General features: G+C 32.5%; 1 protein-coding gene across 1 annotated transcript in view; it reads right to left on the reverse strand.

The window, feature by feature from the left end:
• Positions 1-22,147, reverse strand: part of LOC125062312 (dipeptidase 1-like) — a 93,846-nt gene that overhangs the window by 54,995 nt on the left and 16,704 nt on the right. Inside the window, exons 2-4 of the mRNA XM_047668138.1 lie at positions 6,784-6,831; positions 1,223-1,364; positions 387-543 (exon numbers count right to left, since the gene is read on the reverse strand). Of these exons, the coding sequence (XP_047524094.1) occupies positions 387-543; positions 1,223-1,364; positions 6,784-6,831 (347 nt within the window). The remainder of the gene's footprint in view (positions 1-386; positions 544-1,222; positions 1,365-6,783; positions 6,832-22,147) is intronic.

Consider the following 22,147-nt stretch of genomic DNA (forward strand, 5'->3'; position numbering starts at 1 on the left):
GAAGCCTGAAATCGTATGATATATAGTGCCTATATTTATTGATAAATAGAAAAACCCTTAATTTCTGAGTTAATGTATCTGTTTACATATTAAAAACCTTTCATAGTATTCTGCCTTATTCACACTATTAAAATAAATAAAAAACTGTAAGATTTTCTTATAAAAATTTCTTACAGACTTTGTCTTGACAATAACAAACAGAAAAAAGAATTACCCAATTAAAGCACGTGCATTCATTTTGACGATTTATTATTATTTACTTACGTTAATAATCCGATTGTATACATTTGCAATTTATTGAAACACCTTATGCTATTCGAAAAATGTGCAATGTAAGCATGACAGAGAGAAATAATGAGTAGAAGGGGAAAAAGGTAAAACCTTACCTGTGCCCCAACCATTCCCTGCCTCAAACGAGGCAAGTCTGTGTGAGAATACTTGGAGATAGACCAAGGTTCCACTTGAGTCAGGTCAGTGTCCAATTCAAACTCGTTGATCTGATTTCGCAAGAACTTGCGAATGTTCCAGGGCAGGTCATTATGCCTGAAAAAATTACCTACATTAACACAAAAGTATGCACATACAAAAGATTTTTGCAAATCTAAACAAAACGCGTAAGTTCTGTGAAAACAATTTTCTGATTTACCTAGACTCAGCTTCAATGACTTCTTAGAACTTTCCTATTGAAATGTCTATCGATAGTATTGTCTTTTATTAACATTACTTTTACACATTTAAAGATACTTTTTTACCGGATTGAATTTATGTATTATTATAAACTTATAATTATTTTACATAATTAAAAAGGAATAGAATTTAGAATTTAGAGAGGAGAGGACGGCCTAAAATTGTCAAACACGTGGGATTCAATAGTATCCAAATTAAAATCTCAAGATAAACAATCCGCAAAAATAGAGGACACCGTGAATCATTTCTGCCAAAACCCTCCATCTTTTAGTCGATATCAACTCCGGGGAAATAAATACAGATAACACAACTTTATCTACAGCTGTGATAATTTTTGACATTCAACACCTTTGTCTTCAGTCACCGTGACCACGCACGCTGTATAGCACACGAAACGTCGGAATTTTTTTTAATTATGTAAAATAATTATAAGTTTATAATAATCCATAACTTCCGTCCGGTAAAAAAGTGTTTTCTTTAAATGTATATCGATATTTCAATAGGCAAGTATGAGTGAATTAAATAATATACTTGCCCATCAGTAAGCGGAACCTCTTCTAAAATCTGCTTGGCGATCTCAAGCCTCTCTCGGTCGTACGAGGCTGCGGCTACCACAGCCACAACAGCTAGAAGAACGCATGCTACCGCCCTTCTTTCGTTTCCACGTGTCACCCTCACTATAAAGAAAATATACATTATACAATTTCGAAAAAAAATAAATACGTTAGTAACAAGATAAATATTAAATTTCTTGTCCTTATTCTCGTTACGCTCAACGAAACAAGAAAAACTAATAGATATTACAGTAAATTTTTAATACTTCTCTTCAAAGTTCTACTGAAAGATCCAAAATAATATATTCAACGTAAAACGATTTTAATTATGTGATAATAGTTCTTTCTTGAAAAACTATTCATAGATAAAAAAACAAAGGGCATACATATAAATATAGGTTTGAAGAATCCACTTTTTTACACATTTTCGATATATTAATTCTATCAAAGAAATAATTATCATTGTTCTTAGTAAATAATTGTAATTAGTAAAACATTAGTAATTAAGTGTCATTATTTTTATACAGTCACTAGCTGACCCGGCAAATGTTTGTTTTGCCATGTATATTCTAGGAAACATTTTTTTAGTTCAATAAAATAACTATCATATAATTTTTATAATACAATAATAAAAATTAGGGGTTGTATGTATGTTTGTATGTTGTATCATAAAAAAATAAAAATTTAGGGGTGGGACCACCCTTAACATTTAGGGGGATAAAAAATAGATGTTGTCCGATTCTCAGACTTATACATACACAAAGGAATCAGTCAGGTAGGTGAAATAATCTGAGATCAGTACAGCGGAAAATACAACGAAACATTGTGTGAAATGAATCTGAAGCCAACTAAAAGCACGGGCCGGTATAAGCTGTTAGTGCAGCAAAGCTTTTAACTTTGAAAAATAAGAAGCTTGATTCCTGAAAACCCTATAATACTTTTTAACTACAAAATAGTTTCAAAAGCTGACAGAATCATTTTTATGTGGTGTTTTAATCAAAATTATATTTTTATGCATTTATGACGCGAGTTTTACTTCAATATTTTAATCGTTAATAATAAATATAATTAATAAGAAATATTTGTCTGACTTCAACTTTGACTGCCTCTTTTTATTGTAAAATAGTAAGGAATGACTAAATTATTTTATCTTTATTTTTTCATTTTAATGGAACGTCGAAAAGAAGTTAAATCTTTTTGACTGTCACCTCTGCCACTGAAAACGTTAATAATGGTAAAATATATGTTAGTTACATCCGAAACTGATTTAGCTTTTAATAAGTTATAGGATTAAACAAAATAAATAAATAGAAGCAGAGCTGAGTAAAAAGAAATTTGGCTGACTGTAGACCGTAACGGCCTACAGGACATGTTAATAAAGCACAGATCGTGCCTGGAACGGTTCTGCGAAAAAATTGTGGAATATATAAAGGCGGCAAACAAAACCCCAAGAACGGGTCTCGCGAGGAATTGCGTCCCGGCTCGCCCATGAATATTGTTAACAAAAATATTACAGATGTAGCCGGGGCGTCTTTCGCGAGACGTGTGATGTGCAAAGGTCCCTGGACACAATGGCAGGGGAGTAGAGAAGTGATATATTAAAAAAAAAAAAAAAAAAAAAGAAATTTGGCCCTAAACTATTAAAATATGCAAAAATAATTCTTTCGGGCTCTGATGATACAAATTTCGTGGAGTTGACCTTTGACCTGTACCATAGTTAAAGGTTTTATTATAGTATTTCCGAGATTTAAGACTATAATATTTATATGGGACATTATTAAGTTAATACGCTGACATATCTCGATAGTCAACGTTAGAGAATTCTAAATACGAATAAATTAGCAGGGAATCGTGAGTTAGAACTTCGCTTCAATTGATTTCACATCAAGCGTTCACAGAGAACTAATAGAGAAATTCAATCAAAATATCCGCAAATTCCTAACTCAATTTAAAATGTCCCTTCATTTCTAGGGATTCGCAGTATACAATTAATTGAATACTATTTCAAAATTAATTCCCACTTAAGCAATGAATATTACGATCTACCTGTAATTAAAGTAAGCCAAAAAAGTTATGGAGAAAAAAATATGATATTGTTATTGTTACGCCTCCGAAATCTAATATAATATATAAAATTCTCGTGTCACAGTTTTCGTTGCCATACTCCTCCGAAACGGCTGGACCGATTTTGATGAAATTTGTGCTTATCCGGTATCTATGAGAATCGGCCAACATCTATTTTTCATTCCCCTTAATGTTAGGGGTAGTCCACCCCTAAATTTTTTATTTTTATTTTTTAGACAAAATTTTTAATTTTTTTTTATGATACAGCATTAAAAAATACATACAACCCCTAATTTTCACCCCTCTACGATCAACCCCTATTTTTTATTATAAATGATAAACATGGCAAAACGACGTTTGCCGGATCAGCTAGTAAAATAATAAAAATAAAATGAAGAACGATTCAAATTTCACATTCCGAACAGAAGAAACCTCTTCTGTCAAATACTCATTAAACAACATTTATGCTTTCTTTGTTTTGTTTCTCATTTCTGAACCATTCAATCACAATTTCCATTCCACAGCGAAGCGTGTCAGGGAACAGCTAGTTGTATATAAAAAAATCTAAAAACCCAATGCGGTTTGGACACAAGTTTCGACTAATCAAACCCTTATAATAAAACTACGGCATAATTTTAAAGATGTTTAGACGAATAAAGAGTCCTTTAAAACAGCTTACTGGTGGCAAAAGCTAGACTTGGATTTTTAAACAATATAAATGGATAAAATAATGAGTTTGATTGTGATAATATAGCTATTCATGCCTAATATGCTACAATAGCGTAATACCACGCAATTAATTAGGGTTTTAAAGGGGTTGCGTAGCAAATCAGTGCATTTATAAGGCCTGCCTGTTTTAGTACACTATAGGCATGGAATTCTTAATAAGTAATAGGTTAAAAGAACTCAAATTTGCTGACGCCCACGTTTTAATATGTTATAGCAGTTTTTTTGCTTTTTTTTCAGGACCATGCCTGAAGGATTAACAATTAAAATCTTTGAATTTTTTGCGCTGGTTGAAATATTTCTATTAAAATTTGCCAGTCCCTTCCACCACGATGTTTGCCCTTCGTATTATTATAAGGTTTTATCTTGTAACTTATTCATTTAGGAACAATATATCCGTTAATAACGAACAATTCGAGAGCGTTTTGTTACAATTACTATCAATTAAAAAGATTCATTTGATGTAGATATTAATTATTATTCCATTTCACTGCGGTTAAGCATAATTAGGGTTGACGGGAGATGCACAAGCGTATTATTCGAGCTATTCTTTGTTCAATTTTAATTGAGCACGTACAATGAAAAGTTAATGTGCATTTAAATACGTAGCACACGGTATATGAGGCATATAATATTGAGTATATTGTGAATACAATTAGATAGATATTTTTTTTAGATAGTATTTAAAAAAATATATAACAACATGGCAAAAAGCTCACTTGATGTTAAGTGATACTGTCGTTCATAGGCACTCACGTTGCTGATGGCTGGCGAGTGAGTTGCCGGCTTTTTAAGAATTGGAACGTTCTTTTCTTGAAGAGCCCTAAGTCAAATTGATTCAGAAATACATGGGTGGGCAGCTGGTTTAACATAGTGGTGGTGCGCGGCAAAAATTGCCTTAGAAAACCCTCAGTTGTGACGGTGATTACGCTCTCCGTGGTAAATGCTGTAGAAGATGCAGAGAGACCCCACACCTCTACGCAACGCCAAGGGATCAAGCCGCTCGGAAAGTCTGGTTGTCGACGAATCGAATCGCTCTACGTTGAATATGTCAAGTGTAAAGCTAGTACTGGGTAGCTCCCGCCCAGAAGTAAGAACAGTACTTCATGTGGGGCCGAATTTGCGGTTTATACAGTTGCAAGCGGTGGCCCAGTGGAAATTTGGGTTGATTTTAAGATATTATGATTAAGAAGCGTCCCGCGGATTACATACTGACAATCTTTACTGTAAAATAAAATATGATTATTATGGAACATAAGATACAGCTATCACTTATTCCACGTCATTAAATTTGAATCTGTCGGCATCCCTACTCATCGGCAAAGAAAACAGAGGGTGTAGGCCGAGAGAAAAAGCCGGCGTAAAAAACTCACGGCACTCTTTTAAAATAGCAAATCATCAATCAACACTTATTTTAAAACAAATATCGTAAATTAACAATGTATTCAATGAATTTGGATTAAGATTTCTTATCATTTTGGATGTTAACGGTTAAGGCGGTGAATAGGACACAGTGCTGTATATATACTGGGTTCGATTCCTATGTAATCAAAGGATTTAGAATGTTAAGCTCGGTGCGAAACGAGGGACAGCATGGAGCAGCCTAAAAATTATCATAGAATTCGTACACATTTATTTGAATTTTAATAAACATAACGTTCAGCCTTGCGATTCTGTAACTCACTGTAAAATGAGTACTTCACGACTGATTTCAGCGCGACCGCCGCTGCGAAAACCGCTGTGAGAGTTCGAAAAGTGAGTTACACAATCGCAAGGCTGTCCTAGCGTAAGAGGTGCGTCACCTGAAGAGTTCTTGGACATTTCAGAATTTGCGCAGTATGTAAAGATTTTTATTATTATTTAATCTATTTGTTTGTCCTTCCACTACAGTGTGTCCTACATTCCCTCGGGTACACGTACTAATTTCATTAATAACAGTTCAGTAACTTTTTTATGAAAGCAAAGTGTAAATGCATTCACTTTACCGCTTAATGTACTGTGAAATAGTTTAAGCGTTATTTACTATACATAAATTTCAGGATAAGAAATATTTATTTATAATGATTTATAACTGCATACATAAATAAGGTTAATAAGATTCCATTATAAGTTATGTACATTTTTAATACAGATTTAAGCTAGAATCGCAGGTCCCAATAAAATAAATAAACAGCGAAAGTTATTTATAAACTATCCTTACGTATAATAAAAAGCCTGTTATGTTTAATTAATTAAATTGAAATGGCCATATTTAAACATATTAATTTTTTAAACATATTAATATTTTGAATATTAAAAAGTATGGATTTTGGCTATTTAATGAGATATCCAATTATTTCACGTTTAATTACTCGTGACTTTAATATTTATGTAGTCTGCTAGAGAGTCCAGTGAATTGATTCAAGTTTATGAAAACGCGTCAGGCTTAGTTGTTTCATCTTTCGTTTTATATTCTCCCTTGGAATAATAGTAGTGAATATTCAGGTAAAGTTTCGAAATAATACATTAATTTAAACTTTTTCTGCTTCTGTCGGGTTTCCTATAAGGCTTTTGATATTTCAACTTTAGATACCTCGAGCTGGCAATGTGTTGATGTATGCGTCAGAGGTTTTTATATGGTTTAACTTTAATTATGTAGTTTAACAATAAATGTGTTAGTTTTATGTTTAGTATAATCTACTCGTTGATTTTTTTAAAGATAGTTGAATTTTTGAAATGGATAAATAAAAGTATGTATGTTTGATAAACTTACTTCTTGATATGAATTTGGGGACTCTCGTTACCCTTCGTTGTGGTTGACCTGCAAAGAAGAGTATTTGAAATGAAAAAACGTAATACCATTAGAATGAAGAAACATAATTAAGAACATATAAAATGACGTATCTATAGAATGGCCAAGTGGCGGACGTAAAACTCAACCTTTAAATTAATCAGCCATATATTTCCCGCATCTCAGAATACATTTAAATAATGTTATCAAGTTAAGGGGAAACCGTCTGGATCGAGAAAAAATCCTTAATGAGACGAATAAAATTTTGTGAAGTCATTAATAAGTTATAAATTAATTAGTTTTTTTTTCCAACAATTCAGTATTGGTTTTCACGGCTTTAAATAAGTTATGAATTCGGTGCACTTAATGAAAACATATATTTTAATTTCCGTGCTATTTAGTTTTTGGGTCAATTTTTATATAATAATTTGCATTTCAATTAATCATTCGTTTGATAAAATATAGTCAACATATAAAAGTAGTAACCATTTAAATCATTTGACCTCATTTTTCTAGTGGTTACCATGTTTGATTGTAGTGTAAAAATGCTGATGTCCTTGTGCCTGGTCTCATAATATATATACAAATATTATTTTTTAATTTTTATATAATAGGGGGGCAAACGAGCCTGCAGGAAGCCCAAAAAGGGCAGTAATCACAGCCCATAGACACCCATTTTAGTGGATGCGTTGCCGTCCTTTGAGGGAGAAGTACACTCGAATTTTGAACAGTTGGAGGTCGTAACTCTCAGGGAAGACCCCTACCGGGAGTCGATTCCACAGTTCACTAGTTCGCAAAACAATATGAAATACGTGGCGAACATACTTATCGTTGTTTGAGAGTTTTGGAATATTGGCATCTTATATATATACAGCATATAAGCATAAAACAGCTAAAAATACTACTCAAATAACATTATAATTTCCGTGCGTCTGACATACACCGTCGATTTTAAATCTCCGGCTTATAAGCGAGTATTTATTGTGCACATTGCGAGTAATAAGTGCCTCCTGGAGTTGGATCATTAATCGGGAAATCAGTTCCTATATGAAATCGGATTGTTATTAGTTATCTTTGATTTAACAATTTCCCGTAACGTCAGATTACATTGAAACGAGGCTGTTCCTAAGAAAACTGTTTTAACAAAATTCCACTACAATATGACGTTCTTATAGTTATTGAAGCTGAAACCATAAAGGATTTAAATTTATGCATGAATAACCACACGTGGGAGTACCTACTATATGAGAGCTATCGACTCAATACGTTTTGACTTTGTGACATTTACATTTTATTAAGCTTCGTAACTATACACTAAATAGCGTCTTCTAGGAAGATATGCACTACAGTTAGTAGGCCGCAGATTCCTGTATCTGTCATCTTTCAGCCTACTTTCCCGGGCACACGCCAATGGTCTAAGATAGGCAGTTTTCTGATGATTTTTTTACCGCCTAATTCAAATTCAAATTCAAAAATCATTTAATCATATTGGTAACACTTTGTACATTTATGACATGTCTGTAAAGAAATACAAATAAATGCTTCTAATTTTACATTTAGTGCCAGTTCTCAAATCAAGGGCGTAGAACGGAAGAGAAGAACTGGCAATAAACTCTCCAATAAACTCTCCACTCTCCTAGCCACCACCACTTCTCTATGAATTACAATCTGATCCCTAAAATAATTATGTTTACTAACTATTATTTGCTTATTTTGTTTTAAAAGTGAAACTTTTATTACATCGTCTCAAACTTTTTCGTCTGTGTGTTGCATGTCGCGTGACGGTCGGCCGCGGTGTAGGGATAAAGTGAAAGGCGCTCGTCATAGCAGCCAAGGCCAATATGGCGGCACCTATAGTTCGCAGCAGCTGATCGTGTAGTGTATAGACTATTATTTAATATGTGTATATAATCTAAATAATTGTTAAGTATTATGTATGTCGTACTCTCTAAGACACAGAGTTCAATAAAAATATTAGTTGGAGACTTAGTCTAGTTTTATTATTTCCCATTATCATTCCAATTTTCCAAGTTAAAATTAAGATTGATAAAGCGATTTTTATACCCTTAATGGAATATTATTTCAAAGATTTTTAGTTAAATGTCTATAATGTGAAAAAAAAATCACTTTTACCGTGGTTTCATAAAATCACACAATCCTTTTATTTAAATATTAAACGAATGTCAAATAGTTACCTAAAAGATATTCCTTGGAAAAGTGTCACCTAAATTTTCTCATATTTATAACTTTCCAAAGGGATAAAAAGCTTTGCCCCTAAGTTTTCGCTCAGAAGTAAGACGTAATCATTAAAGTGTGCCCCGGAGGAGTCATTTAGGAACGCTCTGCTTTAATTAACCCTTAGTACGGTGACAACCACAAGTTAAGATAATGAAATGGAGAAAAATCGTCTTGATCCTGAAGATTTACTTGATAAAGTAGGTCTTCAATCGCATATCTAATCTATTGAGTTCTATTACTCTTTAAAGATAATCGTTCAATTAGTTTATTATATATACTTATGATTTATTTATTTATTTTTATTTATTAACACTTCGTTGCATTACAATATAAAAATGGTACATAATTAAATGAAAAGGAGGGCAGGCCGGCCTTATCGCTTTCGAGCTATCTCTTCCAGGCAACCACTGTGAGAAAAGAAAAAGAAATGTGTTAAATTAGATAAGGTAGGCAAGAAGTGCAAAAATACGTATTACATATATACGTAGTTATTAAGAAAAAAAAATATTATTCAAAAATTAATTAAGAGAATATGTACATTCAATTCACATATAAAACGCACACGCAACACTATACAGTATATATTCGTACATATTTATTATTGCTAGATTCAAATAATAAAAATCTAGTGTTAACATAGTTTTTTGTTCAAATTGAACGATACACATTAATTTTTTACCTAACCTACAAATACTTTCCAGATATAGTACAATAACGTATTTCCTGCCTGGTCTGGTCCCACTCCAATAAGCAGCAAACTCCGAACCTAAATCAGTGGAAACAACGCCAGCGAATGTGGCTACAACAACCAGCAATTTAAAATATAAATTCCCGTCGTCATATGTAACAGATTTGCAAATTACGTTGTTAAATTTGGCCAGCAGCCAAATGGCCTGTTTGATCTGGCAACGACAACTAATAGGCGAGATTTCATGAATCTAATGCTACTAAACTTTCAAAGAGTTTAGACCCTATTCTAAAACGTGAAAATTCTCTATACTTAATATTACTCTCAGTGTCTAGGAACGTGTTGGAATACGGGTGTCATAATTCACAAGAAGTCTCAAGTCTCGTGGTAGCTACGATTCTCTGAAAACCTCTATTCTCTAATGGTTACCACAATAACGAACACGATATTAAATTCGTCTACATTTGATATTAAGACCAATAATAGAAAACAATTGGCATTATTAAATGTTATCTTTACAAAAATTTCTTATTATTCCGTACCTCATTAAACTGAAGAAGTTAATATTTAAAATGCACATAACTAACAGCGGTTAACCACCACTTGAACAAAGGCCTATTAAGTCATCAGCTATGTACATTTCAAAATTCGAAATCGATTTTCCGGAATGCCTAAACAATTCACAATGTTTAACATTTAAATTTTATAATTAAAAGCAATTAGTCTGTCAAATGTATCACCTTTATCAGTTAACTGAGAGCCTACCATGAGCTCTTGTTGCGAGCTTATTGAAGTTGTACTTCTTTAGGCGCGTTATGAAAAATTTATGAGAGTGAAATTTTACGATGCGCGCGCACCGTGACACAAAATTATCAGTATGAAGTTGCCCACGGAAGATACTACGGCATTGGACATAATTTAAAAACAACATTCGAATAATAATAGTATTTATGTTACACTTAATGTAAGAGAATAATAATAAATATTTATTTATTTAATTTTTCAAATGTAAACTGAACTTTATTGACTATAATGACTCCTTTTCCAGTCTTTGATTATTTAATTGTAATTAATTATTTGCATGCAATCAAAAATATTTTTAATAATGCCAAAGAAGTATAACTTCTTACGCGCGTACATAAGTACACGCACCCTTTTTTTTATAGAATGGGCATGACCTGATGTTAAGTAATAAAGGACCCTAAGTTGAATTGGTTCGGAAATACTTCAGTGGGCAGCTGATACCACGTAATGATGGCGCGCGGCAAATACTGCCTTAAAAACGCTCATTTCAACAACGAGATGCATCGCTTATTCCTACGGTAAAAAAATCTGCCCGTTTATTTTTCGTCGTGACCTTAGCGGTAATCAGATTTCGTTCATTCAATTTGTATGATAATTCGTGCCATGACCTCACGTCGGAACCAAAATTTTACTGTTTCGCCTTCAAACTTTGACAGAATAAACGTACCTAAAAAAGTAACTTTTTGTTCAACTTTTTTGTCAAATAATAGTTTAGAACAAATAAAATTCTATCGTTTACTTAAAACTTGTTCATTCAGTAAGAAGAATAATATTATCTAATATAATAAATACTTTATATTTTGAGTTTAGGTAGTAAGTGTGATTAATAATAATTATTAAATCGTCAGTGATAAGAAACAGGACGACAATCCCCTTTTACGGATTTAGATGATGTCGAGTTTATAACAATATACATCATTTAAATTACTTATGTATGTAGAAAGTATAATAAAAACAATAAACATTTACCATATATTATTTTAAAGCAGCTTCCGCCCGCGTTGATTCGTGAATTTTAACAAAGTCTCTTGCGACTTTTTTAACGATAATAATGTATGTTAAGATATAGCATAATGAATTACACACCTAAACCTTCTTAAGGAGTCAGTATAGTATAGGGAAAGCTACAAAAATAGACGCCGCATAGTTCTTCATATTACAATAAATAAGATGGCTATATCACTAGTATTTATTATGATTAATATCTTCATTATTATTTGTAAAAAAATAAAAATATATTTATTTTAAATTTTTGTATGTATTTGTTTGGTCAAATGGAAGCATTTTCACCCACTTAGTACAACAACAACAATGTTTTCCACGTCTATATAAAGACTGCCTATTCATATCTAAAATAGGTTATTTGCAAAAATCCTTTTCTCATAATACAGTGATATATTACTGAACAGTGTACAAAGATACGCCAGAGTTGAGCAATAAAAATGTCCGCACACATAAATAGTCATGAAACAAAGTATATTCTACTAATATATTGTGTTCCCCCGAGACACAGAAAGTACTTACTTAGTAGCTCTATAAAAAGCCGCGATGAAAGAAAAACGCTAGATAAGATGTCTAAGAAGCTTTTTGCAAAGCTTTTGTGTCGCGTTATTAAATGCATAATCTACAATCGTAATGATGACACTTTATTTCAAGCAAACTTCATAAATTAACCAAATAGAAAAAAAAAATTATATTAGACTTTAGAAAACAAGTTTCAATCAGATGCAACCTTACAATAAACGTTAAAGAAGTTTGCCAAAGTAGATACAATACAAATAGGTAACTACGAAAAACACGGTCTTGATCTACTGAAAAATAACTCTTCTTAAAAAGTGCTATAAAAATCATTTTGGCACTCATCGCTATTAGGTTATATCGCTTTGATATCCGATGAAATTCAAAGACAACAGAGCGATGCATCTACATACCCTCGGCTGAACATTGACATATGTAATCAGATTGACAGAGAAACTTATTGTTCGGATGTGAACTGCATTGTGTTTCCACAAAGTGCCGTTCCAAAGTACTTGTTAATTTATTCTGTGCCTCCATTCATTCTTGAGAAATGGTCTCGTCTGGTAAGACTGCGTAGAATGTGGTCTGCGATACAATAAATTGTTACAATTAATGTGTATATGTGTGTATCATGAACTAGCATTCCACTGAAATCTGTGTAATTATAATAACTTTTAGGCTGTCAACAATTGAAAAAGATTATAATGTCGTTGATAAATAATAATTATCACAAATTTAATTTTGCAAGATATAATATTTTTTCACTCGAATAGTTGTTGAATCTAGAAACTAAGTTCATTAAGGGACTTCTTGTAAATCTTGTGTGTGTAGTCAGATAAATATTATTTAGAGAGTGTAAAGTATTTTTTAGTTAAATTAACGACTGACGAACATAGTTGCGCGTCTTAAACTGCTACGAAAGATTACAAGTAGCTACGAGACTTGTGTAGACGGTCTACAGGGACACGCTACGCTTATAACACCTCTATCATGTTCTACGAAAACAAAACACTAGCCTTAGAACATTGATGCAATTTAGAAAGCGTACTAAAGGATATTACTTAGTGATGCAGGCTGTTGAAATAAATAATAGTTTACGTTATACTTTTAAAGACTGAAACATATGACACATAATGTGCAACGTATTTAAATTAAATATACAAAATGAGAGGTATTTTTAATAAATGAGGAATCATTTCACGGTTTGTATATCCATTAATAATGTTGAGCATCAACCCGCAGACTATTTTCCAGTAGTAATATCTTATTTAGCACCCTATGGTTGTTGAATTTAAGTATATAATACAATTACTTATCAATTCTTAAATAAAAAAATTCAGACAGCAAAGGGCTTAAGTGAAAAGTAATATATAAGGTAACACGCCCTGATTAAAAAAAAGCTTTTCTAATAACCATAAACATACTGAAAATTGTATATATCGTACAGTAACCAAACAGCTAAAGAAATAAGAACCTTGTACGGTAATCTTCCCTGAGACTTTCAAATATTGTTCAACCTTAATATAATACGAGGCTGGAGCTCGTTGCAAATTTAAATTAAAAAAATACGTTTAAAGTAACTTTGTCTCGTAATAGAATGGTTGTTGTTTGCAGTTATTTAAAACAAATCTTTTTAAATAAACTTTGAGTAAGAGAACTAAATTTTAGCTGAAAGGAAATTGAAAAGCAGCACCTACCACGGTGGAGCTAGCAACTTCGTGAACTTGTCTAATATTTGTGTGTGTCTTTTGTTAACTGAAACGCGAAGTACAATTCTCTAGATAATCTCTCTGATACGGCGGGTTAATCTATCAGATTTATGAACTGTGAAATGTTGTGTTTTTTTCTTATTCTTGCTTTTCAGTGATTTTATTTCCAGCCAGCGGACCAATGGATTTTTATTTAATATATTACCAGCAATTCTAGTCGAGCTATGGGTACTTTTAGCTTCAGTTTCAAAGTGATGAAACTTATGTTTGTTAGTTAGTTAGTCTGCGTATATTTTTTTTAGAACGGAGAGCAAACGCGCAGAAGGTCCCTCTGATGTTTAGTGATACCTCCGCCCGTGGACACTCTCAATGCGTAATACTTTATTTAGTTTGATACATAAAAACCCAACTCAGATGATAAGATGTTGGTTTTCACCACCATAGAACGACAATGAAATTTAACGAAATAAAAGTCCACTCATCAGATACTTTACGCTTGCGAGAAGCGGGTATTTCAGACATTCCCCCAATAAATTGTCCTGGTTCTGAGCTCGGATGAAAATAAAAGCGCTATAATTCTAAAGTTACTGCCCTCTGGCCTAGACCAGCTCCTCAGTAAACTTTTATTTCTTATATTGTTTTATCTAGAGCTACTTAATACTTATATAAATAACTAAATAGGGGAGAGCGGTTACTACTTTAATTAATGACAAGCTTACGATTAATTGCATAATTACTTAGAAGGGAAATCGTTTAAATTAACTGATTAACTGAAGTAAGAAAGATTAACTGAAGTAAACTGCCGATTTGTTTTTTTTTAATTTATTGATAAAAAGCTTGCCAACGCTCGGCACACTGATACATTGGTAAAAACAAACACACAATACAATTTTTAATGTGACAAGCACTTAAAAAAATACTTTTCAAATACAATAAAAATAACTAATGGTCTAAAATAGTACTATTATAGATTATAGATGATACTTTGCACAACCGAAAATTTCTTTGAATTTTTCTTTTTCTATAAATATATGTATATATATATGTGTCGTCTTGACTTATATATATCTATATATTTATAGAAAAAGAAACATATATGTATATTATTATCGAAAATCAATTATACAAAGCCTGTTACTTAAACGTCTGTAGAATGAATCTATTAATTGTATGAACCAAATTATTAAATTTTTCTCATTATTCAGTTTCTTGGTGTAAAACATTTAAATTATACTCTATTATTTTGTATAGAATTAAAAAATATGATATTTAACCTACTGCTAGTGTTAAATTAGTGTTTTCTACACTTGAAAGAAGATGCAAGATAGCACTATGTATGACTAGGATAATAATAAGATTGTATATAAATCGAAAAATACACGATAGCAGAATATTCAAAGTTCAAACAGTACATACAGTACGTAGCACTTCGTGAGTGTACCTTAAAATCTGTGGTTTCTCGGTCGACGGAAGTAAGCCCCCGATTTAACTGTTACAAGTGCGCTAGAGGCTCTTTTGAGGCGCTATTACGGTAGGATCGTGGTTTAGTGTCATTCAATAAACGTTCAACATGTAAATTTTTGTGGGTCAGATAACTGCACTGTTTTACGATTCAAGTAGTTTTTAAAGGTCTTGTCTCTTTTTGACGTTTAGTGTTCGCACCGTTATGAAAAAGGATAAATAATAAGGAATCTCGATAACTCGAATGTCATGGAAACGGCAAAGATAATGAGTTTTCGACTTAACAAGAACTTCGAGATACATATGATTTAACTGCTGAAATTTCGATTTACAGAGGCGCGATTTCTAAGTGTATTTTTCGATTTGTAGATTCGAATTTGAATAACAATTCAACTTAAGTTTTGTAGTATATATTTTTATACGAATGTATTCATTCATTGCACGTGTACAAACAATATATTAGAACCCGAACAGTAATTTTGGATTTTGTTGCTATTATTTCGGGGAATTCCAAGCAAGACGTCATTATAGTTTACTAACTACGACTTACAGGGACTCCATTTTGAAATTCGAGCTATGGAGTATAAATATGTATTATTAACAATACTTCGTAGGAAATAACATTTTGTTCGAGTTACAAAGTCTAAATAAATCGAGATACCGCGTATTTTGGGGTTCAGCGGAAGGGAATGGCAATTTTTTGCCACTTACTGAGGGTTTCGACTTAACGAGGTTCGAGTTATCGAGATTCCACTGAACTTAAGTTAAAACGGTGCAATAAGACTGGTTTTTTAACAAATAAGGGGGTTAGATGGCATACGACTAGTATGGTTGTATTTTTTGTGTTATTAATATCAATTCTACTACTGTGAAGTGTCGATATTTCGAGACATTTCTAATAATAACCACCATTAAGGTAACTAAAAACGACTCTTTCAATTTAATATGAGCCTTGCGCTGTAAATCAAAAGGTTTGGGGTTGAAATAGCATAGAGCTTTTCTAATAAATTGGTTGTAACATGAACAAAGCTTTGAGAAACGTGCCTTTGTTTTTACAGAAGACAAAAGAAAATTAAATTTCTAAACAATGGAGTTGACATACCTTAATATTCTTTAATAAATTCAGTTATAAATAGGACTTGTACTGACTTACTGTTGGACAAGACAAATTAATATCGTGAAGACTAATAAGAAATTTAAGGAAGTTATACTCAATAATAATTGCCTTGTTTCCAGAAGCTTCTTTCACTTAGACGGCTTTACCTTAGCTAATGACTTAGAAGTAACTTAGGAGCTCTGGTTTTACATATCCCTAACTTTTAAACGTGTATAAATTACAAAACTCGTAAATTAGGAGGGGCCAATAGATGCTTAAATCGTATCACACTTCGTAAGCTATCAATTTAATCTACAAATATTTTGTTCAAAACATATTAAAATCGTCCTTTTTGACGGATTACATTGTATTTTACCTTATCTCTATACCGTATTAATGTTACGTAATGCCACACCATGACCAAATTCTTTTTTAAAATTGCGCAACTTTTGAATGACCGCCACAGCCCACTTGTGGAAATTCCACACAACGAATTCCGGAAATCTTGGCTCATTTAAATTCAGTATCGAATCACGTTTTTGGAATCCAATCGTTTATCGGAGTGTACCCAAAACACTTTCATTTCAAGATAGGATCCGTAAAACGTGTGCGATGTGAGAATAATAAGTGTTTCTGAGAGATTTCAATAGGTGATGGATTGTCCATATATTTTATTAAATTTTTATTTGTATATGTAACTATGTAATTTAAAAATCCTAAGTGCATTTTTTTGTTATCTTCATAAAGTAGGTGGTGTAAATAAGTTTCATTACAAATATCATAATATTGTTTTTATAGAACAGGGGGGTAAACGTGCTGGCGGCTCACCTGATGTTAAGTGGTACCGCCGCCGATGGACGCCCTTAATGCTAGAGGGCTCGGGTTGCCAGTCTTTTATTGGATTGGTAAGCTCCTTTCTAAGGGTTAGAAACCCTTTATTGAATTGATAAAACTGCAGCCTTGCGATTCTGTAACTCACTTTTCGAACTCGCACAGCGGTTTTCGCAGCGGCGGTCGCGCTCAATGATAAACAATAAACTACAAGCTTCCTCCTTATGAGAATGCCAATTCGTAAAATGACTGCTTCACGACTGATTTGAGCGCGACCGCCGCTGCGAAAACCGCTGTGCGAGTTACAGAATCGCAAGGCTGGACATCTTAAACAATTAATGTGTTGCTTGTAATAATGCATGTTTTCTGTTAATTAGGTTAAGCGTAATAATTATTAAAATGCAATCACATAACCATGTAAATCCCTGCACGTATTTGCGTATTCTGCTTGTAGAGTTTAGTTTCAAAATCCGAAATCGCCTCCCGGCTAGTAGATAAACTGGGATAAACGTTATTTTGCTAAAGTTTCCAGTGAATTAAACATGTTTACTGTGAGTAAGCCGCACGGCTATTCTACTCTAAATAAAGTTTAATCGCCTGTCAATTGTTTATTATTTATTGTTTAACTATTTTTTAGAACATAGACCTGTTACAATATAATTTGTACACGCGGTTAATTTGAATTACTGTATTTATAGTCTAATTAGCCCATGGATGCATCGCATCGCATGGGCGCAATCACTGGTTTTTTTAAACAATTCGAACCAAACAGAACAGTAGGTATCCGGTGTGAAAATTATACAGTGAAAAGCTTTTCTCGCTTCTAAATTAGATAAGTTTCTAATTAATGCAAGCTACTCTTTGAGAATAAATCGAACTCGGATTCGTATAATTGGACACCTTCACTACCTACAGAGATTAGTCCTATTTTGTACGACGCTAAATTTTGTTTTCTATTTTGAAATGCTTTAAAATCATAGCGGCGGTATAGCCATTTATCTTTTTTTTTAATTGTAGAAAATCCTAAGCTTTTAAGGTTTGCAAAAACGTTTTCTCCATAGTTTTAATGAAGTTGTAAGTTGTAACAATTACATATGTGCGCTTAATTTTTTTTAACTTTTAATTAAAGTTCAACTAAATAAATATTAAAGGCCGGCAACGCAATAAAAATAATTTAGTGTCATGACTCATAAATCTTATTTAAAGTATTATTTTCTTCGACTGAATCGATTTAACGTGTTGATTTTTTACTATCAATAAAACATTAAGATTATTTCCTTAGTAAAATTTGTAGAGATCAATAATAATAATAAGTATTATTATTACTTGTAACTTATTATACTAAGCCTATTCAACGTTAATGTGTTTACCGTCAATTGTCAACATTACTAAATTCCTTTACATATTATTTATTCGTATAAGAATTCCTTGAGCAGGATTTAAGACGCTCATTTGTTATTCTGGGAAATCATTCCCAATGTGTAAATTTGCAAATTGTAATTGTACTTTCAGTATTTTGTATAAATATTTCCTTTAGAACTGAAATTATTTGTGGAGCTGTAAAAATAAATAACACTTTTTTATCAGTAACATAACTACTAATTGGACATTTCAGTATGTTGTTACATACGTTCAATTTATGCATTTGTAATGGCATAATAATGATTGACAGATAGATAGTTGAAGTGAATTCATGGTTCGAATGCTTAATGCTTAGCTTTCAGATTAACTGAATGTACTAAGCTGCTTATCAAGCTATTGACGACTTAATCTTGAATACGGGACACTCGTGTTGAATGTTAATTTAATTAATGTTAACGCCCCATTACCAATTACAGCGTTGTGTAACCAATGGGCTGAGAAAAGATAAACTATAGTTGTTTATAGGACAAATAAATTCAATTAGAAAAAACTTCAGTACTACAACTTTTGGTTCGTTTCGTATGCTTTAAATTTGAAGTATTTTTACGTTTTTTTTATAGAACAGTTGGCAAACGGTTGCAGCAGTATCGGTAGAAGTAGGGTCATCTGATGTTACGTAACACCGCCGCCCATGGATTCTCTCAATGCTAGAGAGCTCGCGCTATGTTCTTGAAAGACTATAAGTCGAATTGGTATGGAAGTACTTCAGTGGGCAGCCGGTTCCACATGGTGGTATGCGGCAGAATGTGCCTTATCTTAATATATATAAATTACGCGTCACATTGCTTGTCCGCTATGGACTCCTAAACTACTTAACCGATTTCAATCAAATTTGCACACCGTGTGCAGTTTGATCTAACTTAAAAGATAGGATAGCTTACATATATATATAATTCTACTGTACGTGTGTTTGTCACTGAAATCCTCGTAAACGGCTTGAATTTTTGTATGCGATTGGTGGAGCCCTGGATGGTTTAGATACACAAATCAGCCCGGCAGATGGCACTACAGTCGGTACTTTCATACTTTGTTTAATATTCTAATCGCTTGAAATATCATGCAGGACAACGTCTGTGGGGTCCGCTAGTATATTATATATATATACTCAGTTTTGGAATGACGGCGCTTATGAGTCAATCAATCGAGTCAATCAGAACAAACAGTTATATATCTTGAAAGATATATAGATCGATTAAACGATTATTGGTAGTCGGTAACGAATTTTTTTACATAGCTGTCTTTTATAAAGTAGAGATTGGTTGTGTGAATTTATATATATTTTTATGTTCTATGTTCTACTACGCAGGCCGTCCGCAACACACGTAAAATTTTGTTTGACTGCATATTTATTATTGTCTTTGATTAACATAACTTATATTCATTTGAATAAAACACTATTTTGACCGGATTGAAGTTATGTATTATTATAAATTTACAACTATTTAACATAATTTTAAATTTATCCGACGTTTCGCGTGCTTTACAGCGTGCGTGGTCACGGTGACTGAAGACAAAAGATGTTGAATGTCAAAAAGTATCACAGCTGCAGAGAAAGTTGCATTATCTGTATTTATTTCCCCGGAGTTGGTATCGACTAAAAGATGGAGGGTTTTGGCAAAAATGGCTCACGGTGTCCTCTATTCGCAATCTGTCAATAACACAATCCGCGAAAATATGTCCTCTATTTACTTTTTGACATTCAACATCTTTTGTCTTCAGTCACCGTGACCACGCACGCTGTAAAGCACGCGAAACGTCGGATAAATTTAAAATTATGTTAAATAGTTGTAAATTTATAATAATACATAACTTCAATCCGGTCAAAATAGTGTTTTATTCAAATGACTGCATATTTGTTGATTGTGTCCTTTTTCATAATTGTCGACTTGCTGACGAGCTTATTTTTTCACTATATTTTAGTTTTAGTGTTTTAGTGTTGCTCAATGTTGGAAAAATTGCGAAAACGTTTTTGGTATTACCTGTAAAATAAAAGCTTTTTCATTTAAGCTATTTTAAATGCGTCCATCAAAAATATTTACCGATTTCTACATGAAATATTAAAATCAACAATTACTTCAACCGCTATAGATATTTTCAATCAAAGGCTTAATTACACAAACTGCAAAATGAAACGACCCTAATAACATAAATATGAGCATAAAATCATGAAAAACATTTTTTGTGGGCGTTGCGGGCGACGTCGTATATATTCATTAAGCCGTAATTAAGAGAAAATGAAAATATGGAGGGTAATATATTTACGAAGCACAGAACGTACAAGATAACGAGACCAGCGTTATTTTAAACCGCGACAATTTCTTTGCTTGTTAAATATATGACTGATTAATATATACGACCATTAATAGTATATATCATTTATTAGGTGTTTGATACTTTGAAATGTAGTAAATAAATATTCAAGACTAAGGTCAAATATAAAAGAGTTATTAAATTTATTGTTATTTTAATGTGTTGTAGCTTCAAAAACAGTTCATTTTGAAAAAATAAATGTAATTAAATAAGCCACTTCCGAAATATTTGAATTAAAAAACCAACCACGTTAGAAGACATGAATTAAAACTACGAAAAGCAATTTAACCATGTTTAATGAAAGAACAATGTTTTTTCTGTCCATTCCATTTGGACGAGCAAGTTCAGAAGACATCAGCCCTCCTGAAGAAAAACAATAGAAAAAGGGACAAAGCAATTGTAAATTTCAAATATTGTCTCGTATTTTTTTAAATAAAATAATAATATTATAAGGTTCTCAATAAATATAGTACTATATATAATGCATAGTTTTATTAAAGTATATTCCTTAAAGTTAAATAATATTTAATTTTATTTAACATGCGCTGTATGTACATACAGTGACAGAATCTACGTATGTTGGGATGTTTTATACATTCATTTATTAATGAATTATATATTTTAATACAACATGTCTTTTGTTAAATATAAAGTGTACTAAAATGACGTTTCTTGTTGTGGACGTTTTTATTTTTTTTTCTTTGTTTAATCTTGACATACTGCTAGTAATTTACAATGATTATTTACGAAGTTAGAAGTGAAGGTCTCCGCCTTCTAAGGATTAGTCCTATTTTGCGCCCACTCGGTGATAATTGTTCGGTCTAATAAACAAAAGATTTCGTCTGCCTGTAATTTCCTAGCCCTTAAGACCTTTCCAACAACAACTCCAATAACAAGATTCAAGAATCTTTTTAATGTACGTTTCACGCCTTTTCATTGATCGGTAACAGTACCTTATCATGGTTTCATTATTAATGATTTATTTCCAGGCCTGGCGCGCGTATGTTATAGAATTGTCTTTAAATTAGGCGGAACTTGACAGATATAACTAAAAATTAAATTGCTGTCGTACCGACTTGTATACTCCGATTTCTCATCAATTGAATTTTGATTCTTAGCATCTATCCAGTATAATCCGTTTATTATGACTCCGCCTATATTGGCCAACCGATTATTATGACGTAATTACACTTGAGCAGTGTTGGCCTAGTGGCTTCAGCGTGCGACTCTCATCCCTGAGGTCGTAGGTTCGATCCCCGACTGTGCACC

This window comes from Pieris napi, chromosome Z (genome assembly GCF_905475465.1).
Source record: "Pieris napi chromosome Z, ilPieNapi1.2, whole genome shotgun sequence".
NCBI lineage: Eukaryota > Metazoa > Arthropoda > Insecta > Lepidoptera > Pieridae > Pieris > Pieris napi.